This window comes from Nicotiana sylvestris, chromosome 8 (assembly GCF_000393655.2).
Source record: "Nicotiana sylvestris chromosome 8, ASM39365v2, whole genome shotgun sequence".
In the NCBI taxonomy this organism is placed as follows: domain Eukaryota; kingdom Viridiplantae; phylum Streptophyta; class Magnoliopsida; order Solanales; family Solanaceae; genus Nicotiana; species Nicotiana sylvestris.
This window is the reverse complement of record NC_091064.1, coordinates 147,086,472-147,107,405: the sequence shown is the minus strand read 5'-3', so window position 1 is coordinate 147,107,405 and position 20,934 is coordinate 147,086,472. Positions and strand designations below refer to the sequence as shown.

At 39.8% G+C, this 20,934-nt stretch overlaps 1 protein-coding gene across 1 annotated transcript; it reads right to left on the bottom strand.

The window, feature by feature from the left end:
- Positions 1–2,554: 2,554 nt before the first annotated feature.
- Positions 2,555–5,475, bottom strand: LOC138875810 (uncharacterized). Its single transcript, XM_070154680.1, has 3 exons — positions 5,287–5,475; positions 4,507–4,940; positions 2,555–2,801 (listed from the first exon to the last, which is right to left on the bottom strand). The coding sequence occupies exons 1-3, from the start codon at positions 5,473–5,475 to the stop codon at positions 2,555–2,557; spliced, it is 870 nt and encodes a 289-aa protein (XP_070010781.1).
- Between the last annotated feature and the right edge of the window lie 15,459 nt (positions 5,476–20,934).

Genomic DNA, 20,934 nt, shown 5'->3' with positions numbered 1-20,934 from the left:
GGTCGTCTCATTAACTAAGTGCATCTTCTCCGGGAAATGTGTGGGAACATGTGTTGGCACGGAGTCTCCTTCTGAAACTTCCCGGGATGCGACATATTCACTTGTATCATAATGGACTGCGGCTTTATCTACAACATTGATGGAGGCTCTCATCTTGCCGATGGACTTTTGCGCTGCTAGGGATAACATAGTATTGCCTTTACCCCTGCCTCGAGAGGATTCTACCCTTCCTTTTGATTTGGCTCCTTCACCTCGAGAACGAACCATTTTTTGCAACACACAAGTAGAATAGTTAGAACAGGGCTTCAAGCATGCGTTAAACAAACTACAGATGAAATGCAATATTACTTCTCAGAACAGGGCATCGTGGACCGCGTAAAAGTTAGTGCGGCCGCGAAGTGCCCATTGCGGATTGCAAAAAAATTAACACAGCCACGAAGAGGTTAGGTTCAGAATACTAACTCTCCGATTTTGGTCGAACGCGGACCACGAAATAATGAAGGCAGATGTGAAAGGCCAAACGCGGACTGCGTAAAAGTGGATGCGGACTGCGTAAAAGTGGACGCAGCCGCAAAAGCTATTATCAGACTCTCTAAAGTTCAAGAGTGCGGTCCGCGAAAATGGATGTGGATGCGAAGAACCAATCGTGGACCGCGTAAAAGTGACTGCGATCGCAAACTCTCATCAATACTCAGTAAATTAAAAGCTAGGGTTTCGCGAACTATGAAAAACTAAATACAGCCGCATACCCTAACACGAACAACGAAAAACTAACCACAGCCTCGAAATTCAAACGCGACTGATGCTGATGAACACATTAACCTAGGGTTTTCACTAAGTGTGCAAAAAATCCGTTCAATTAGCATTCAAAGTTACTAACCCTATCCCCAAGTAGGCATGTAAACATTACCCACATGTATTTAAGTAGTAATTTTAGATTATGGGATGTATTTAACTCTACTCAAAACTAAAAAGAAAATTAAAACAAAAAGAAAAAGGAAAGAAATAGATAAAATCAATTTAAGGGCTTGAACATACCAGTTGTGAAATTTTAGTAGGAAAAAAACTCTTGAATAGAAAGAGATGAGATTGAGAGCCATAGAAGATGAACAGTACTTTTGTGTGGTGAAACTTTACGGTCCAAAAAGTGTAAATAGCTTAAGGACCCCCTATTTATACTTAGCAGATATGGACCCCACCGCCTTACCTGAGCGCGGCCGCGAAATTCTATCGCGGTCCGTGCTTGTTACATTATGAAGAGCCACTTCAAGCACTTGACCGCTGTTCGTGGAATAATGGATGCGGTAGCGAAATCCACCGCGATCTGCCATAATATAAATGAGGCCGCGAACTCTGAGGGATATTTGACAGTTCAACTTCAGCGAGTTGGCATTTTGCTCTTTTCAATAATGCGTCCACAGACAAAAAGGTGTGGTCGTGAAATGCTCACGCGAACCACAAAATTTTGGGCGCAGTCCGCGAACTTCCCACACTTAGCCAAATTTTTCCCTATCAAAATCTTGCACTGCACAACCAATTCCTACACAAACTTCACAACCAATTAGTACAAAACAAATCCTAATCTAAGAAGAAAATCAAAAGAAAGGAATACACATGGGTTGCCTCCCAAGAAGCGCTTGATTTAACGTCACGACATGACGCATGTTACCATCATTCACTTGAAATGGATCAATGCCACAACGTGGCCATCATCAACTTTACTAATGTAGAGCTTCACTCGATGCCCATTGACTCTAAAGATCTCAGCATTCTTGTTTTTCAAATCTAGAGCACCAAAATGAGTTACATACACTACTTCAAAGGGACCGCTCCATTTTGACTTTATCTTTCTCGAAAACATATGTAACCGAGGGTTGAATGAGAGAACAATGTCACCTTCTTTGAATTTTTTGTTCCGGATATACTTATCATGTAGCTACTTCATCTTGTCCTTATACAATGACGAACTGGAGTAAGCATGAAATCGGAACTCATCAAGTTCATTCAATTGCTCCACCCGAAGATTAGCTGCTACATCCCACTCTAGGTTAAACTTCTTAAATGCCCACATGGCCTTATGCTCTAATTTCATCGGGAGATGACATGCTTTACCAAATACCAATCGATATGGATACATACCAATTAGAGTCTTCTAAGTTGTTCCACAGGCCCATAAAGCATTGTCAAGTTTCCTTGACCAATCAATTCGGTTTGTATTAACAGTCTTGGATGGAATACTCTTGATCTCCTTGTTGGAGACCTCAACCTGTCCACTTTCCTGGGGGTGATAGGGGGTTGACACCTTGTGAGTGACACCATACTTGGAGAGTAAAGTGTCAAAGGCTTTGTTGCAAAAATGAGAACCCATTTCACTAATGATGGCCCTTAGGGTGCCGAACCTTGTGAATATGTTTTTCTTCAAGATGGCCACCACACTTCGTGCTTCATTTTTTGGTAAAGCCACAGCTTCAACCCACTTGGAGACATAATCCACAACAACAAGAATATAAGTATTCCCACATGAACTCACAAATGGACCCATAAAATCGATACCTCACACATCGAAAATGTCAATCTCAAGGATGGTAGTGAGAGACATCTCATTCTTTTTGGAAATCCTACCGGCTCTTTGGCAATCATAACACCACTTAATAAGCTTGCTAGCATCTTTATACAAGGTAGGCCAATAGAACCCATAGCTTAGGACCTTTGTAGCAGTTCTCGCCCCACCATGGTGACCACCATAAGGCGAGGAATGGCAAGCTTCAAAAATACGCAATTGCTCTTCTTCCGGAACACACCTTCGGATAACACCATCGGTGCAAATTATAAAAAGATAAGGCTCATCCCAATAATAATCCAAGCAGTCCTATTTGAGCTTCCTTCTTTGGTTTTAAGAGAACTCATTCGTGACAATTCCGCTCACAAGATAGTTGGCCACATCGGCAAACCAAGTCATCCCGGTCAAAGACATGGAAAGGAGTTGTTCTTATGGAAATGAATCATTGATCCCAGGCTATCATGAGGCCTCCATTCATCTTCCAAATGGGACAAGTGGTCCGCCACTTGATTCTCACTCCTTTTTTGGTCTATGATTTCAAGATCATACTCTTGTAGAAGAAATACCCACCTCATCAATATGCATTTGAGTCCTTCTTACTCATCAAATAATGAAGCGCCGCATGATTGGTGTGAACAATCACTTTGGTACCCATGAGGTACGGGCGAATCTTCTCCATAGCAAAGACAATGACTAAGAGTTTTTTCTCTGTCACCGTATAGTTGATTTGGGCGTCGTTCATGGTCTTACTAGCATAGTATATCAGATGGAATATATTGTTGATTCTTTGCCCCAATACCGCTCCTACCGCCACATCACTAGCATAGCATATGAGCTCAAACGGTAAGCTCGAATTTGGTGAGGTAATGATTGGAGTGGTAGTCAACCTATACTTGAGTAGCTCAAAAGCCCTCATACAGTCATCATTGAACACAAATTTGGCATCTTTTTTCCAACAACTTGCACAAGGGATTCACCACCTTTGAGAAATCCTTGATGAACCGATAGTAGAACTCTGCATGCCCTAGAAAGCTCCTCACTCCTTTGATGCAAGTAGGGGGAGGGAGTTTTTATATCACTTCAATCTTTGCTTTATCCACTTCAGTACCATTCTTGGAGATCTTATGGCCGAGGACAATGCCCTCCTCAACCATAAAGTGACACTTTTCCCAATTAAGTACTAAGTTAGTCTCTTCACAACGTGCCAAGACTTTATCAATATTGCCCAAACAATCATCAAAAGAATCCCCCATGAAAACCTCGAGAAAGTCCTCTACCATATCCGTGAATATTACCATCATACACAGCTAAAAAGTAGCAGGTGCATTACACAAACCAAACGACATCCTTGGGAATGCAACTGTACCATACTGACAAGTGAAAAGAAGAAAGGTGCAATAAGAATCTAGTTATACCCTGAATACCCATCCAAGAAGCAATAATAAGCACGTCTGGCTAACCTATCCAACATTTGATCAAGAAATGGAAGCGGAAAATGGTCCTTCCGAGTCACTTTGTTGAGATTCCTATAATCCATGCATATCTTCTAATCGGTGACAATTCTAGTGGGGATCAACTCACTCTTGTCATTTCTAATCATAGTCATGCCCCCTTTCTTTGGGACACATTGTACCGGTGAAATCCATGAACTATCAGAAATGGGGTAGACCACCCCAACATCCAATCAATTGATAACCTCTTTCTTCACAACCTCTTACATAGCCTCATTCAACCTTCTTGGATGTTCCAAGGAGGGTTTGGAATTTTCATCCAATATGATTTTGTGCATGCAAAAAGCGAGGCTTATACCCCGAATATCCGCCAATGTCCAACCTGTTGCCTTCTTCCTCCTTTAGAGTACCACAAGAGTGGTATCTACCTGCACATTACTTAAGCACGAGGAAAGAATAACAGGTAAAGTGGAACAGGGGCCTAAGAACTCATACCTGAAGTGTGAAGGAAAAGGCTTCAACTCCAATATGGGAGGCTCCTCGATTGAGGGCTTTGTTGGTGGAGCCTTCCATTTCTCAAGGTCCAAGGAAAGTTTTCGAGGCTCATATGTATATGAACCTATTCCTTGCAAAGCATTGACATATTCAACCAAGCCTTCCTTCTCATCCACATCATGATTCAACAACACAGCTTCCAATGGATCTTCCACATTAATCACAACACTTGTGTCTTCAACAAGCACTTCGGTCACAAGATCCACAAACGAACATACTTCGTTTCTATTGGGATTCCTCATTGACTTGAAAACATGGAACACAACTTTTTCATTTCCCACCCGGAAGGTGAGCTCCACTTCTTCCACATCAACTAAGGTATTCCATGTAGCTAGGAAAGGTCTCCCCAATATGATCAGCACCTCATAGTCAACCTCACAGTCAAGTATCACAAAATCCGCGAAAGTATGAACATGTCGACCCGAACTAGCACATCATCAATTATCCCTAATGGCCTCTTCATTGTCCTTCCACCATTTGCAACCTTATGGATGTGGGCCTTGGCTACCCAATCACCAATGTCTTGAACACATAATATAGCATCAAGTTAGTGCTTGCCCCAAAGTCGTACAAAGCTTTGGAAAAATCGGCACTACCAATAGTGCACATGATTGTAAAGGCACAAGGGTCTTCTAGATTTGGTGCAATGGAATGTACAATGTCACCCACATGATGTGTCATCTAGACCATTTTACAATTCATGGATGTCTTCTTTGTTACCAAGTCTTTCATGTACTTGGCATATCCCGGCATTTGTTCTAGAGTTTCAACCAAAGGCACATTTATGGACAAACTTTTCATCATATTAATAAATTTCTTGAACTGATTCTCATTGTTTTGCTTTGCGAGCCTTTGAGGATATGGTAGAGGTGGCCTTCTCAAGGGAGCTTTGGCTTTGGGAACTACCATTTTTGGTATGCCTATCACATGTTTCCTAGAGGGGTTCACATCATTTTGTGTCTATTCCACGTCGTCATCAATGTCTATCATCACTTCATCATTCACATTCTCATCATTCACATGCAAATAATTGCTCGGTTCATCATCATCTTGCACCAACACATCGTCACTCACAATCTTTCTTGGATTAGAGGTACTAGCAACTCCACCCCTACCACTTCTTGTAGTCACCGCCATTGTATGGCCCGTATTGTTCCCACCCTTCAGGTTTACTACCATATGACTTGGTAATACCACCTTAGGGTGAGTATTCAATACTTGAGAAATTTGGACAAGTTGGACTTCCAAGTTGCGGATGGAAGTGTTGTGGGAGGCCAATTGGGCATCAGAGTCGGCAATTTTCTTCAGCATTTGCTCAAACATGGATTCAATCCGTCCTATCTCATGATTAGACGAGTTAAGACCTTGTGATGGATATGGAGGCAGGTTGTTTGGTTGTTGATACATCAAAGGCTTTTGAAAGCCTGGCCCCTGATTCCCTTGATTATTGTTGTTCCAACCCCCTTGATTGTTATTGCCTCCCCAATTGTTATTATTGTTGCCACCCCAATTGCCTTGGTTTCCTTGGTTACCCCAATTTTGATTGTTGTTGTTCCCCCAATTGCTTTGGTTGTTGTTTCCACTATTCCAATTTCCTTGTTGACCTTTTATTTCCCTAATTGCCTTGTGATCCCCACTATTGTTGATTCGGAGCATTGCCCCATTGACCTTGATAATTGTGGACATATTGCACCTCTTCACTTTGATCATCACAAGAATCATCTTGAATGTACCGATTACCACTTTGCTCAAATTGGTCTGGATTATTTTGAACTTGTTAACCTCGTTGCCTTCTCTTATTGATCATCATATTCACTCCTTCCATGGCATTCACTTGTTTTGGCCCTTGAACTTGTTGCAACTGAGCTTTGGCCAATTGGTTCATGGTAGTAGTCAACTCGGCTATTGCTTGGCCGTGGTCATGGAGCTCCTTGTGTAGGTAAATAACATTAGGGTCACCTTATGGCACATTAGCTCGACTTTGCCATACCGAAGAGGTATCCGCCATCTCATCAAGTATTTCACATGCTTCGGCATATGGCATGTTCATGAAATTCCCTCCGGTGAGTTGGTTAACGAAACATTGGTTTGTTGTATTTATGCCACAGTAGACTGTTTGTTGCATAATGGCATCGGTCATATCATTATTCAGACACTCTTTAACCATCATCTTATACCTTTACCAAATCTCATGAAGCGGTTCATTTGGCTCTTGTTTAAAAGCAAGGATCTCATCTCTTAGCGTTGCCATATGACCCGGAGAAAAGAACTTTTAGATGAACTTCTCGGAACTCATCCCAAGTGGTGATGGAATGGTTGGCCAACCTTTCTAGCCAATCCAAAGCCTTTGCCCTTAGAGAAAATGGGAATAGCCTTAACCTCACTACGTCTTCAGAAATTTTAGTTTTCTTGCTGCCCCAACACATATCAACAAAACTGCTTGTAAGCGTTTTGGTGTGGAGCAACGGTGAAGAAACCCCTATGTTCCAAGAGTGTAAGCATGACATTGGTTATTTGAATGTTGCCCGCCCTAATCCGAGGCGGGACTATTGCACTTGCATAGCCTTCATTGGGCAACACCTGGTGATGCCCTTGCAGGAGGTGGGAGAGGGTTTGGAATATTATCATGAGGCGGTCGGCCTCTCCTTTGTAATTGAGGTTCGAGTTGAATCACATCCATGTTATCACCATCTACCTCCTCCCCCAATGGCAAATTTCCGAGGGCATTAATGTTAAAAGCCATTCGATACCTAAAAGCAATTCACACACAAATTAGAAAAATAGAAGGAAAGAAAAAACACACACAAATACTCGAATATATAGCTAAAACTGTCTAACTTGCCAGAAACGGCGCCAAATATTGATCGGGTCTAACCTGCACTACTATTGAGTAGCGAGGATGGTCGATGCAGTTTTACCCAACTAGGTTGGGATCGAATCCACATGGAGTTAATTTGTTTCGAATTAGGTTTATATCCAAGTCTAGATGTAGGTTTTGCTCTTAATTGCACTTCCACAAATGGTTGGTTGTTTTCTACTTCTACTTCTATTCTATAACATGCGGTATTTGAAACTAAGTACAATGTTTTTCTTGATTGTTTTTAAGGGTTTAAAGGAACTAGGGTAGTGACTTTCACCTAGGTGGATATCTAACGGGTAGCAAGAATGATTAGGTAAAACTCGAAGATTCAAACATGCTTAATTTGGCACCAACACATGGTTAGACACAAGGATTTTAAAGGAAATAGCTCTAGTTATTGACTTAGTGACTTTTGTGTTGACTTTGATACCATCGAGTGGTCTAAGTGGGCCATAGTGATCTTCAATCCTAAATGTAGTTGTTGTGGGCCCTTGACTCTATCCCTATTTAATAATCTAGTTGCGTGAGGGGTGAGATGCTTTGTTGCTAGTCCGAGTACCTGTGCGAAAGGTTTAGAACTTGCCCCGAATGTGTTTTAAGGGGAAATCATTTGTTTTGCTTGGCTTGAGAAGTGATTGTACGCTTTTCTTGGCCTGTTTGAGTTTTCTATTGCCTACCAATGATGTCATCTCAAGTCAACCCCTTCGAGCCTTTAGCCTTTCTCATTTGAAAACTATTTTACAAGCCTTTACCTGTTCTATCATGACCCTCTCTTGGCACCCGAGCATTCCTTAATACTCATGTGAAACAAATGGCTAAAAACATAAGTTTAGGGGAGAGATGAGGAAATAAAACAAATGTATCAAGGCACAAAAAAAGGGAAATGAAATGATGAGAAGGAAAGGCAAAGAAAAGAAAAAATCAAAAAGAGAAATGCAAAAGGTAAATAAATGGAAGAGTTGAAAGGATTTGAAGAAAAGCAATGATCCTAAACATGAATAAATATGAATGTAATGATCAAGAAAGAGGGATGTTAAGTCTCTTTAATCCCCCGTGGAAAAGAAAATGCCTCAAGGAATTGGCAAAGTGTGAGCCGAGAATTGAAAGATGGAGTGCTTAAGAAAGGTGTAACCACTTATCCATATTATGTCACTCCCAAATCCAAGAGTCTCCATTACATCCAAAAAGAAGTCCTACTTGATTTTGAGCTAAGTGAGCTACATTAATGGTGCACAATACACCCATAAATAAGGCTCTACTAGACACGGTCTGTAGAAAACCCTAGGACAGAACTGATCTGATACCACTTCTGTCATGACCCAAACCAATAGACCACGACATGTGCCTGAGTCCTACCTGTCAAACACCCTTAAGCATGCATCTTAGATGTAACCTGAATAACATCTGCTGAATTAGAGAATAATGTACATGAAGGAAATCTGCCCAAAAAGGCATACATAAACATATACGTGCAACATACATAGGGCAAGCCGACAAGGCTGCTATAGACAACTATATAACTCAGAACTAGAAGCTGACAAGTCCACATACTATCCAATTAGACATACTATCCACAGACCTCTAATATAAATATAAATGTACAAAGACGGGACTGAGCCACGCCATACCCATATATATATATATATATATATATATATATATACACAACATATCGTACCAATATCAAAAGCTGCTCCAGACCAAGTGGAGAGCGCTAACTCTCGTTGATCAAGGATCCTAAGAAGGGGGACCGTCAGCTTGCCTACCTGCACCTGCGGGCATGAAACGCAGGGCCCGTGAAATAGGGCGTCGGTACGAAAATTATACTGAGTATGTAATGTTGATACCCAATTTTTTCCTGAATATTTTTATATGCAAAATACTTTAAAAATAGCATGTATATGCATATATAAGTATGTCCAAGTGTTTTAGTATTTTTCCTAAATTTTAAAAAGATTTTTAAATCAATTTGTTGCCCTATTTTAATAGTTCAAAAACCAATAATTATTCCTCGAATTATCATTTTGGTGATTAACTTATTTTATTCTCATATTTATATAAAAATATAGGTAAGGTAATTTTTACACATTTTTACAAATTTATTTAGTATTTGAAGCTAAATTGCATATAACTTTAATTTTAGCCTATTCTAAGACTTCATTGCGTTTATAAATACAAAAATTGATTTCAGTATTTTTAATTTAATATTTGTACATTATTAGTTAATTTAGTACCTTTAAATTGTTTCCAGAAATCACTTTACTATTTTTTATAAAATAAAAAGGGGAAAAGTGGCTATTTAAAATTTAACCCTAACTATTTCGATTTTAGCCAAATCAGCCTCCCCAATTAACCCAATTTCAAACCCTAAATTGACCGGCCCAATTTCAATTTAACCCGCCCCTAACCCGTTTATTTTTACCCGCCCGGCCTTCTCTTTTGATCCAGGCCGTTGATCATTTTGATCAACATCCATAATTCCCCCTTTCTTTTTTAATTGACAAACACCCCCCAACCCTAATTCATTTCACCTAACCCGCCGCCCCTGAAACCCCTCCCCTCTCCCAAACTCTCTCAAACATTCCCTAAGCCTAGCCGTCTCTCACCGTCTTCAACCTTGAAACCACCGGAATCCACGGCTTCTCAGGCCATTGGAGCCTTATACTCACCTCCCTTTGCTCTTATACACTTGATACTTGAAGATTCGAGGTCTAACCTCGAAGGTTTTCACCCAGGCCTCTACCGATTCAAGGTTTCATGGCCCTCTCCGGCTCTGTTCTGGCGTACCATAGTCGACTTAGCTTGGTTCTGACCTCTCCGACTCAGATCGGTGACCTTTTCAAAGCCTTTCTCATTTCTAGGGTTCTTCTGAAACCCAAACCCTTCGAGGTTTTCTCCGATCTATTTAGATCCATTGTGTATCTATGCTCTCTTTGAGTTTTCAAACGATCACCCTAACTTTTCTTTCGAAAATTACTTTTCAAAGTCTTTCCTTTATGATTTAGGGTTTTCTGAAAATGCTTAAGTGTTTCTTTGACTTTCTTTTCCTTTTCTTTTGTATGTTTTTGCCTCTACTGTGTTCTATGTTTTCCTTCTACCATGTATGTTCTTCTACTGTGCTTTCTATGTTCCGTTCTCATATGTTCTTCTACTGTGCTTTCTATACTATGTTCTTGTATGCTTTTCTACTATGTCCTGCTATTTTCTTCTACTATGTTCTGGTATGTTTCGCCTACTGTATTCTTTTACCGTGTTCTTACTATTTTTCTTCTATTGAACTTTGTTTAAGTTTCTTTTAGAAGGATCTTCTTAAGCATGCTTTCTTCTACTGTTCTTATCAGTCTTTTCTCATCATGTTTCGAATTAGTTTCTTTACTCTGTTTTTCTTGAACCCCTCTACTATATTTACATGCTATTCATGAGTTCTGTTGTTGGAAGAAGCATGTTAGAAGTTTCAGTTCCTTTCTGAAACCTCTAAACATGTTTCGATTCGACTACTTGCCTCCTTATCTCTATACTTGATTCAAGGTGGAAACCCTAGAATATGGGGGTTATGACGAGGTTTGATTGAACTAGGGTTTTATTTTAGAACACTTAACTCTTTCAGACTGACTTTGAGTCTTTGAACTGAGTTTGGGCATCTTTGTTTTCATACAATGTTGAACCTTTTGCTAAACTCTTCTACACTGGAGTTTCTACTGATTTTACAATGGCATAACAAGTTTCTTTCATGTTTAACATGTCTGTATGTTTTTTATATGTGATGAATCTTTCTTTAAAAAGATTTTCAAACTAATGATTGATTCAGAATTCCTTTAAACAGGTCTAATTGATTGTCTGTTGATTTTCCTTAAGTTAAAGCCTTTTCCATCTTTCTGACTTGGTTCATTCATAACAAATCTCTGACCTCTGGTTTCTTGGCTATTAATTGATTTTCTTTCCTTAAATGGTACAACCGTATATTTCAAAGACCTTGTCCTAATAAACCTTTATGTATTTGTCCCTAATTTGCTACTTTGAACAAAGTGTTTGATTAATTTCTTTCCTTAATTGGTTTATACCCATTTGAATCTGAATCCCTTAATTAAGGGAAGCTTTGTGTAATTGATTGCCAATCCGTTTTTCAAATTATCTTCTTGCCTTATTTCTGCCTGCTTTCTACCCTATAAAAGGCACGACCCTTTTTCACAGAGGAGACGACTACACACTTCACAATTTAGAATCTCCTCTGAACTCTTACTTACATAATAGAACTCTCTCTTCTTGTCTGCACTGAGGTTTTTACCAGACTACTGCATTTTTCTCTACTCGTTTCTTTGAAACTGGTATGTCCTAACTTCAAATTTCAGCATCGCCACAATGTGTTTACTTACATCTTTTCTACATCTATGTCTACTTTACTACTTCTGTAGAGTTAAATACTTAAACTAGCATGTTAATTTCCTTTTGCTTGTTTCTACTATGAATCCTTATTCCCTATTCCCTGTCACGGCCCCAACCCCGGTCATGATGGCGCCCAACATACTACTAGGCAAGCCCGACCATTCAACAACATTATCCCAAATTCTTATTCAGATAATAGATAAATATCACAGAGAATTTACTAAGTCATCACTTTCAAGTGTATAATTAATAATAAAATCTGCGGAAGTTCAACTAAAATACCACACCATAGCCCAATAGAATCCGGTGTCACGAATATGAGCCTCTAATACAGAATATCCACCTATTACAAGTCTGTCTAGGAAAAATACGGAATAAAAGATAGAGATAGAGGGGAGAGATCAAGGCTGCGAACGCCATGCAGCTACCTCAACACTCCCAGATACTGCTGCTCAGCTAAACAAATCCTCACTCAGCCTGTGGTGTACCTGGATCTGCACGTAAGGTGCAGGGAGTAATGTGAGTACTCCGACCCAGTGAGTAATAAATATAAATAATGGCTGAAAGCAAGAAAACGCGTAAAGGCATAAAGCATTCTATACAGAAGTAGTAAAATCACTTAAAACAATAATTCAGAGAAATATCAATGAAATCTCTTTTAAAACCAGTAAAACAGGTAATTTGGCAGTAATTAACAAGTAGAAATTTGCCCCTCGGGCTCAGTATCAAAATAACAAGTAGAAATTTGCCCCTCAGGCACCGTATCAGTCACTCAGTACAGTATCAGCCCCTCGGGCGTAGTATCAATCACTCAGCATAATGGGTACCCGCGCTCACTGTGGGTGTGCAGACTCCGGAGGGGCTCCTACAGCCCAAGCGCAATAATAACATAAGGCTTGAAAGCCTTCTTACATCACTCATAAGGCCTGAAAGCCTTCTCACATCACTCATGAGGCCTGAAAGCCTCCTCACATCACTCAAGCCACCGCGTGGCGTAAATAGTATCACAGGCCCTCTGCCTCATATCACTCAGCATATCCTCACATATGGTACTCGGCCTCACTCAGTCAGTAAATCATCATAAGCCCCTTGGGCATTTGTAAAATAGTAGTTCTCAGCCCAAAAATATCATTTAAGTTTCAAATCTGTATAAAGTGGCAGAGTTTGTAAAACAATAATTGTCAATGGGACTGAGTTCAAATACAAGTCAAAACAGTGAGAAAATAGTGATAAAAATTCCCAAAGGATTCAAACAATTGGCACGAAGCCCAAATATGGCAAACAGCCTAAATCATGATGATAACAAATAAGTTTCAGTAAAATACGCAGTAAAATCATCAATCAGGAGGGACCAAGTCACAATCACCAGTAGTAAAAAGACCTCGCGCGCATTATCCAGCGCGTGTCTCGCCTCAATATAGCACTACGATGTGCAAATTCGGGGTTTCAAACCCTTAGGATATCATTTACACTCATTACTCACCTCAAACCGACTATTTCTTTAATTCGCAACGCCCCTCGAATTGGCCTCCACGTGCGTCGAATCTGCCAAAAATCACAACGAATATGTCACATAATGCTAAAGAGACAATACCCAATCAAAAGCACTCGAAAAATATCAAAATTCACGAATTTGGCAAAACCCGAGCCCTGGGCTCACGTCTCGAAATTAAGAATTTTGTTTTATGTCATCGGGTTCCTTATCTCGCCACGAGTCTATACATACTAAAATCTCTCAAATCGGACCACAAATGGCCCCTCAAATCCCAAATTTAGAATTTCAATCTCAAGCCCTAATTTCTTACAATTTGGCGATATTTTCATGAATTTCAAGGATGATTTCACACTATAATCATGTATTTAGTTCATAGGACTTACCTCCAATCAATCCTCTTCGAATCCCTCTTCAATTGCTCCCAAGTAGCTCTCAAAATGCCCAAAAATGGTGAAAGAAATGACTTAGCTCGTAGATGAAATCTCTTTAAACATTCTGCCCAGAATTTTTTTCAGAAGTACTGTTCACACGCGCGGTTACTGTTCACGCTGCTAAAAAAATACAGCAGCAGCCAGAAATTGCAGCACTTTTCTTTTTACAAAAATGGCTCTAACTCCATCATACGAACTCGGAATTCGACGATTCTTGTTCTTATGAGTCACAAATAATGATACGAACATAGTCCTTCAATCTAAACTCAATTCGGAGCTCGTTTGCTTAGTGCGATATCCATTTCGCTCGTTAAACAATTAACTCATGTTTCGTGTCAAAAACCCAATCGCGACTTGATTAAATTAGACCAAACTTTCCATATCACTCCTATAATTCATTATTTAAATTTTGGAAATCTCGAAATAAAATTTCAATATCTAGAACTAAAAATGGACCTTTGGATCATTACATGTTTATGCTCAAACGACAAAAAGCTTCCAAAAACTCTTCCAAAACTTATCCGAGCCTCATGGGACCCCGACAAAATATGCCAACATAATCCATAACATTATTAAAACCTCTTCCAATCATAAAAACACCTCAAACAACATCAAATTACCCAAAACTCATCGAATTCTAGCCTAATTTTCTAAAACTTCTAAAATACACTTTCGATCAAAAACCCGACCAAACCATGTCCGAATGACCTAAAATTTTGCACACATGTCCCAAATCACCTAATGAAGCTACATCAACTCTCATAATTCCATTCTGACTCTCGGATCAAAATCTCACCTATCAACCGGAATTTGCCAAAATACTAACTTCGCCAATTCAAGCCTAATTCTACACCGGACCTCCAAAATTACTTCCGATCACACTCTTAAGTCACAAATTATCCCCCGAAGATAATCGAATCATCGGAATTTACATCCGAGCCCTCTAACTCATAAGTCAACATCTGGTTGACTTTTCCAACTTAAACCTTCTTAAAAGAGACTAAGTGTCTCATTTTCTATCAAAACCAATCCGATTTAACTCTAACACACCGAATACCGATAATGAAACATGAAGAAGCATAAAATAAGGGAAACGGGGCGGTAACTCACGTGATAACGGGCTGGGTCATCACATTCCCCTTTATGTGCTTTGAGTGACAGTTTAAAACATGACAATATGCAAATTATTGTCTATTGTTTGAACTTGATCCCTTAGGGTATCCTAACCTCTAAACAATGTGTTCTAGTAGGCTTATGGGTGTGCCAGTATCTTCCATTGTTGGGTTATGCCCACTAGCCTACATTTCACCTCTTACAACTCCCCATTCTCTATATCCCTATGTGTGTTGTTTTCCTTTCCCTTTCCCCCTTCAAAATTCTGCACTTACACTCTCTCTTAGTTCCTAAGTTCTGCCCCCCTCTTGTGAGCCATGCCTTGGGACCTTGAGTTCCCTCTGAACTTGGACACCTGAAGGTTGGACCTTCCACACTACACTTGGGCTTAATATGGTGATACATTTAGGTGTAAGCACTACCCGGAGTTCTTATGAAACTCTTGGGAACTCTCACACACCCAAGAGGGAGAAAGGCTTTGAAATATGATTTTGGAGTTGGTTTACTTCATATTTCAGACAGGAAGTCTGAATCATGCTCTCCTTGGTTGTAATTTTCAAACTTCTGATGCATTTTTCTTTACTTTATTTTTCTGGGCTGTAATAACTTTGTAATAAGCTACTGGGGACGGCTAGTGAAAAGGGTGGGGGAGTAATTATGTATGTAAAAGGGGTGTATATCCTGTTCATAGGGAATTTCTAATCTCTGTATCACATAGATATCATGCTTATAGGAGTTTATGAATTTCTGCATTATCATATAGATACCATGTCTATAGGAATCTTGAATCCTCACATAGATAACCCGCCTATAGGAATCTTACATTCTCATATAGATATCATGTCTATAAGAATTTCTGCATTCTCATATAAATACCATGTCTATAAGGAACTATGCACCCATATTGATATCCTGCCTATAGGTTTCTGAAATTTTGCATTCATACAGATATCCTGCCTATAGTTAAATTTCTCCATCCCTTGTATAGATACCATGCTCATAGTTAACTAGAAATCTGAATCCTGCATATGCATCTGTCACTAGGCAAACCTGTTATAGGGCTTAAATAATTAACTGCATCTAGATATCATGTTCATAGGCTTAAACGAAGTATATCATTTAGATTCCATGCCTATAAGATTTCGGCACTCTTGTTATGTCTGTAAAGTGTTTAAAATCAACAACGCATAGAAAGCATGCCTATAGGAGCTTTAATTGAATATGAACCATTTCACTTGCTTATAAGTCTAAAGCAGTAGTAATGACGCATGATCCTTTTGTCAAAACTCGCCTTTCCTGAATAACTGACAACCTTTTTCTAAAATCAGTATACTCCATCATTTTCTGAATTCAGGAGACATCATGCCTATAGATCGTCGCCTAACACTTAGGAAAAGCATATGATAGTTTATAAACTGAATCAGATTTTTATATGCTACAACCATCAGGCAGGCCTGACTCGGGCTTCTTATATGAAATATGTAATAAATCAGTCTGCCCCAACTGTTAAGTTTAATCAGACCCTAATCAGTACGTGTAAGACATGCTAAACTATATGTTTTTCTTTGATTTAAGGAGGTTTGTTTGAGCCTTATTTGTTTATGTGCTTCCCCATACTTGCTATATAAATGTTTTTGCTTGTCGCTTTAGTATTTTTAACTTTGAAACCATAAATAAGCCCAACATACCTCCCCTTTAGGATTAGTAGTCCTAAGTGCCTCCGGGACTGATAGAATTGGGGCGGGTAATAGCATGCAATAAGTAAACGAGACCATTTTGCATTTTAATACCTCAACGGGGTGGGGAAGGGTAGATATGGATATGATGACCATGCGGTAACATCTCGTGTAGACCCTCTTTGAGGAGTGATTACCGGATGTTGTGTAGGGTGATCCATATTATTAATAAACCTAGGACCCTCCTTCCTTTTGTTTTCTTTGTTTCTTTTAAATCTTTTTTTACCATTCCTTTAATCAACTCCTTTTAGTTCCTTTTCCTTGCTTTGTTTTTATTTGTAACCATTACGTGAAAATCCCCTCCTATTTCAAGTCTTTATTTGCACTCAAAGTCACAATAATAGCTTGGCCGGGAACCAAATTAGTGGATCTTGAGGGGTGCCTAACACCTTCCCCTTGAGATAATTGCGAGCCCTTACCCAATCTCTGGTTGTTCAAATCAAAACTTCCATAGTATCCTAATGCACTCAAATCATTAGGTGGCGACTCTTCAATTCAAACCCAATTCCCGAAAGGGAATGAGTTGTCTTCCCAAATGTCATGAACCCGATTTCGCGAGAAAAAAGGGGGCTCGACAGCATGGCGACTCTACTGGGGATATCTTTTAGGCTTCTACCAATTCAAGCTATTACTGTGACTTTACATTTCTTATGTGCCTTATTTTTTTTAATACCTTTAAGCATTTAGTTCCCTCTTCTACTGAAAAAAACTAACTTGTCTCTTGTTTCTTTCACTGCTTTCCTTTACTGCACTCCTTTATTACTGTTTTAAATTATTGTAATTATTACTTTATGAACGTGCAAATACGTGACAACTTGTTTTAATTATTACATAAGCATGTTTTAAACATCATATTCCACTCATGCCAAACAAATACCATAGCAACTCTTATAATGAGTGGTTGCGCTCTTTCGATATTATCACCCTTTAAATCCAGCAAAGGCGTATTTGTGGTAAAACCAATCGATCAACGGTGTAGTCGACGGTTCTGTGCCTTTCCCTCTTGAGTTATCCGCTCAAGGGTACTAGTCTAAAACCCCCATAGAAACCTTACTCTGTTTATGCATCATGTTCAATCCTAGCTGAGTCAGTTATGTTGTCCGCATAATGACTTTTTAAGATAGCCTTATCCAAAGTCCATTGGGTTTCCCAAAAACCCAAACGAACACTATCACGTTTTGTGCATTTATTTGGATAACTAAATGCTTTTATGCTAATTGTTGATATTAAATAGTCGAGTCCAATAGGTGTATGGTCTTAACCCTTTTGTTTTTGAGAAAATGAGGCACGAGGTCCCCAGTTTCGGTATGATTAGCACACCCCCACTCTTGCTAGACTGGTGGAGGAGTATTCTATCAAATGACCAAATCAATGAGTTAAAAGAAAGGGCCGCCAAAGCTAGCGAAAAGTTGGAATATCTGGAATACAGTCTACTGGAATTGGAAGGAAAAATGAGAAAGAGAGTCACCGACTGCCAGAACACTGAGGGAAACGAAGGAGAACACCTGACAAAGGCATTTTTACTGGTGAACCTACGCGAACTGGAGGATCTGATCAACAAGAGAATTCAACCCGAGGAAGGTCCTTCTGGGACCAAATAGATAGGAGTTTTCTTTTGGTTTATGAAATGTAATAAGGCCGATGGCCACTAGTGCCATTCCTTGTTATTTAGTGTTGATTTGGGACTCGTCTACTTTTTATCAATAAAATGGGGCATTTAGCATTCTAAGTTCTCCAAATCAACTTGTCGTTAGGCCTTCCTCGGGCACAATGAGTCTCCCAAATTAGGAAGCGATTTACATTATTGCACTATATGTTTAAATATCGCAGCACTTTCTTATAATCCCCACTGACTTGTTACCTTTTTGTTTTTACTTTTTGTTTATTTACTCCCCTCCCCAAAGGTTAGTTCGTGCACTCTGGCATCGTCATCATATTCCACAAAATCAAAGGGCCCTCCACCCACTCCTCCTCCTAGTCCTATCAGAAGCAGAAACAAAGGAAAGATGGAAGATTTGAACAACACCAGAAAGGAAAACTCAACTAAACAGGTAGAGGTAACTCATAGTGCTTCGGTCTCCAAAGAAAGTGTGTCCCAACTCAAGCAGAAACTGTTGAAATTTCAGGAGGAACTTGATCAGGTTCGGAATCTGGCAAACATGTCATTTTCCCTCACCACTCCAGATATCAATTTTCCAAACGCTCAGAACCCCACGCCTCCTCAAAACATCCCAAAACCACAAAACCATCCCGCTCCTCACCACCACTGCAATACATGACATACATCCATCAATACTCCACTACTCATCCCAGAACCTCTGAATTCCACAAATAATCATTTCCACGCCCACCATAACACCCCCATCTATGTGGAAACCATGACACACTCCACCCAAACTATCTCAAGCACACCCAAATCTGATGATAAAGACTTACTCATCAGAAATCTGGCTGCGGAACTCAAGAAATTAACTAGTCAAATTTAGGGTGTCGAAGGAAGCAAGGGAATTGAAGGGTTGAACTACGAAGATCTTTGCATACAACCGGATGGCGAACTGCTCGAGGGGTACAAACCTCCTAAGTTTGAGATGTTTGACAGTACAGGGGATCCGAGGGTCCACTTGAGAACATACTGCGACAAGCTCGTCGGAGTAGGGAAAGACGAAAGGATTCGCATGAAGCTTTTCATGAGGAGTTTGAAGGGAGATGTTCTGTCCTGGCACATTAGCCAAAACCCAAAGAAATGGTCGAACTGGGTGAGTATGGCATCCGACATTATGGACAGGTTCATGTTCAACACATAAACGCGCTAGATGTGTTCTACGTCCAAAATTTAAAGAAGAAGCCCACATAAACAATCTGCGAGTACGCTACTCGTTGGAGATCAGAAGCTGCTAAGGTCAGACCAGCTTTAGAAGAAGAACAGATGAACAAGTATTAGTCCATACTACCCGATGGAGTAACTAATACCACATTTGGAGCAGACTTTCCGACCAGCCGATGTTGTCTATGGCTCGAAAGAAGAGGAAGCACTGGCAACAGTGAGGAATTTGTTCCTAGAAGATGATGACATGGATTGCTGTGTCAGTTTTAAGGAGGAGGGGGAGGAAGGACCTTCCATACAGACCGTAAGACGAGGAGCATGCCTCAACAATTAGACCATCAGAACCACCAGAGCCCGGAAAGCCTCGGGGTAGCAAGGCTGAACAAAGCATCATGCACTATCTTTTATTTTTACTAGTTGACTTGCCTTTCGCATTTTGAATTTTCGCAATAAGATCTTCCAATGTTCAAAACAGTTATGAAATATTTCAAAGCATTTCGGTTTCCTTACAAATCTTACTCTTATTATTTTCTCTCATTACTTTATTTACACAACATTACTATTACCTATCTTGATGAACCAATGACTGTGACTTGCAACGAGATAACGTAACAAACGAACATAGATTCAGAGGAAGATGATATACCGGAAGAGATTGTTAAAGAGGTTGAAAATTTTGAGAATAGACCCATGACCAACCTGGACGATACTGAGATTGTTAACCTAGGAGATGTAAAAAATAGCAAAGAATATTGGATCACCGTTCATTTGTCACCATCAGAAAATGAAGAATACACAGAATTTCTGAAGGAATATGAGGACATATTCGCCTGATCATATGATAACATGACCGGTTTAAGTACATCTATTGTGGTGCACAAACTACCAACTAATCTGACATGTCCACCGGTGAAACAGAAGCTCAGAAAGTTTAAACCCGACATGAGTCTGAAAATCAAGGAAGAAATCACTAAGCAGGTCAAAGTTAAGGTCCTCAGGGTAGTAGAATACCCAACATGGCTATCCAACATCGTGCCAGCACCGAAGAAGGATGGGAAGGTCGGAGTCTGTGTCGACTATCGAGATCTCAACAGGGCTAGTCCGAAAGACAACTTCCCCTTGACAAACACACACATCCTGATTGACAATGCGCCAAGCATGAGTTACAATCATTTGTAGATTGTTTCGTTGGGTATCATCAGTTTGGATGGATGAAGAAGACGCTCATAAAATGGCCTTCATTACACCGTGGGAAATGTATTGCTACAAAATGATGCCATTTGGGTTAAGGAATGTAGGGGCCACCTACATGAGGGACATGACTACCATCTTCCATGATATGATACACAAAAAGATTGAGGTGTACGTAGATGATATTATTATCAAGTCCAAGAAAGTCGCTAATCACATGGAAGATTTGAGGAAATTCTTCAATAGACTGCGAAGGTACAACCTGAAACTGAATCCCGTATAATGTGCATTTAGGGTTCTTGCTGGAAAGCTACTTGGGTTCATTATGAGTCGCC

What these genes read in the sequence shown, in the direction of transcription:
- LOC138875810 (XM_070154680.1), bottom strand. Translation starts at nt 5,475, where the DNA reads ATGGTAGTTCCCAAAGCCAAAGCTCCCTTGAGAAGGCCACCTCTACCA. An exon ending in CCAAGTACATGAAAGACTTG is followed by an intron (nt 4,941 to 5,286) that starts GTAACAAAGAAG and finishes CTTGACTGTGAG; the next exon opens with GTTGACTATGAGGTGCTGAT. An exon ending in CCTTTTCCTTCACACTTCAG is followed by an intron (nt 2,802 to 4,506) that starts GTATGAGTTCTT and finishes TGTTATCCGAAG; the next exon opens with GTGTGTTCCGGAAGAAGAGC.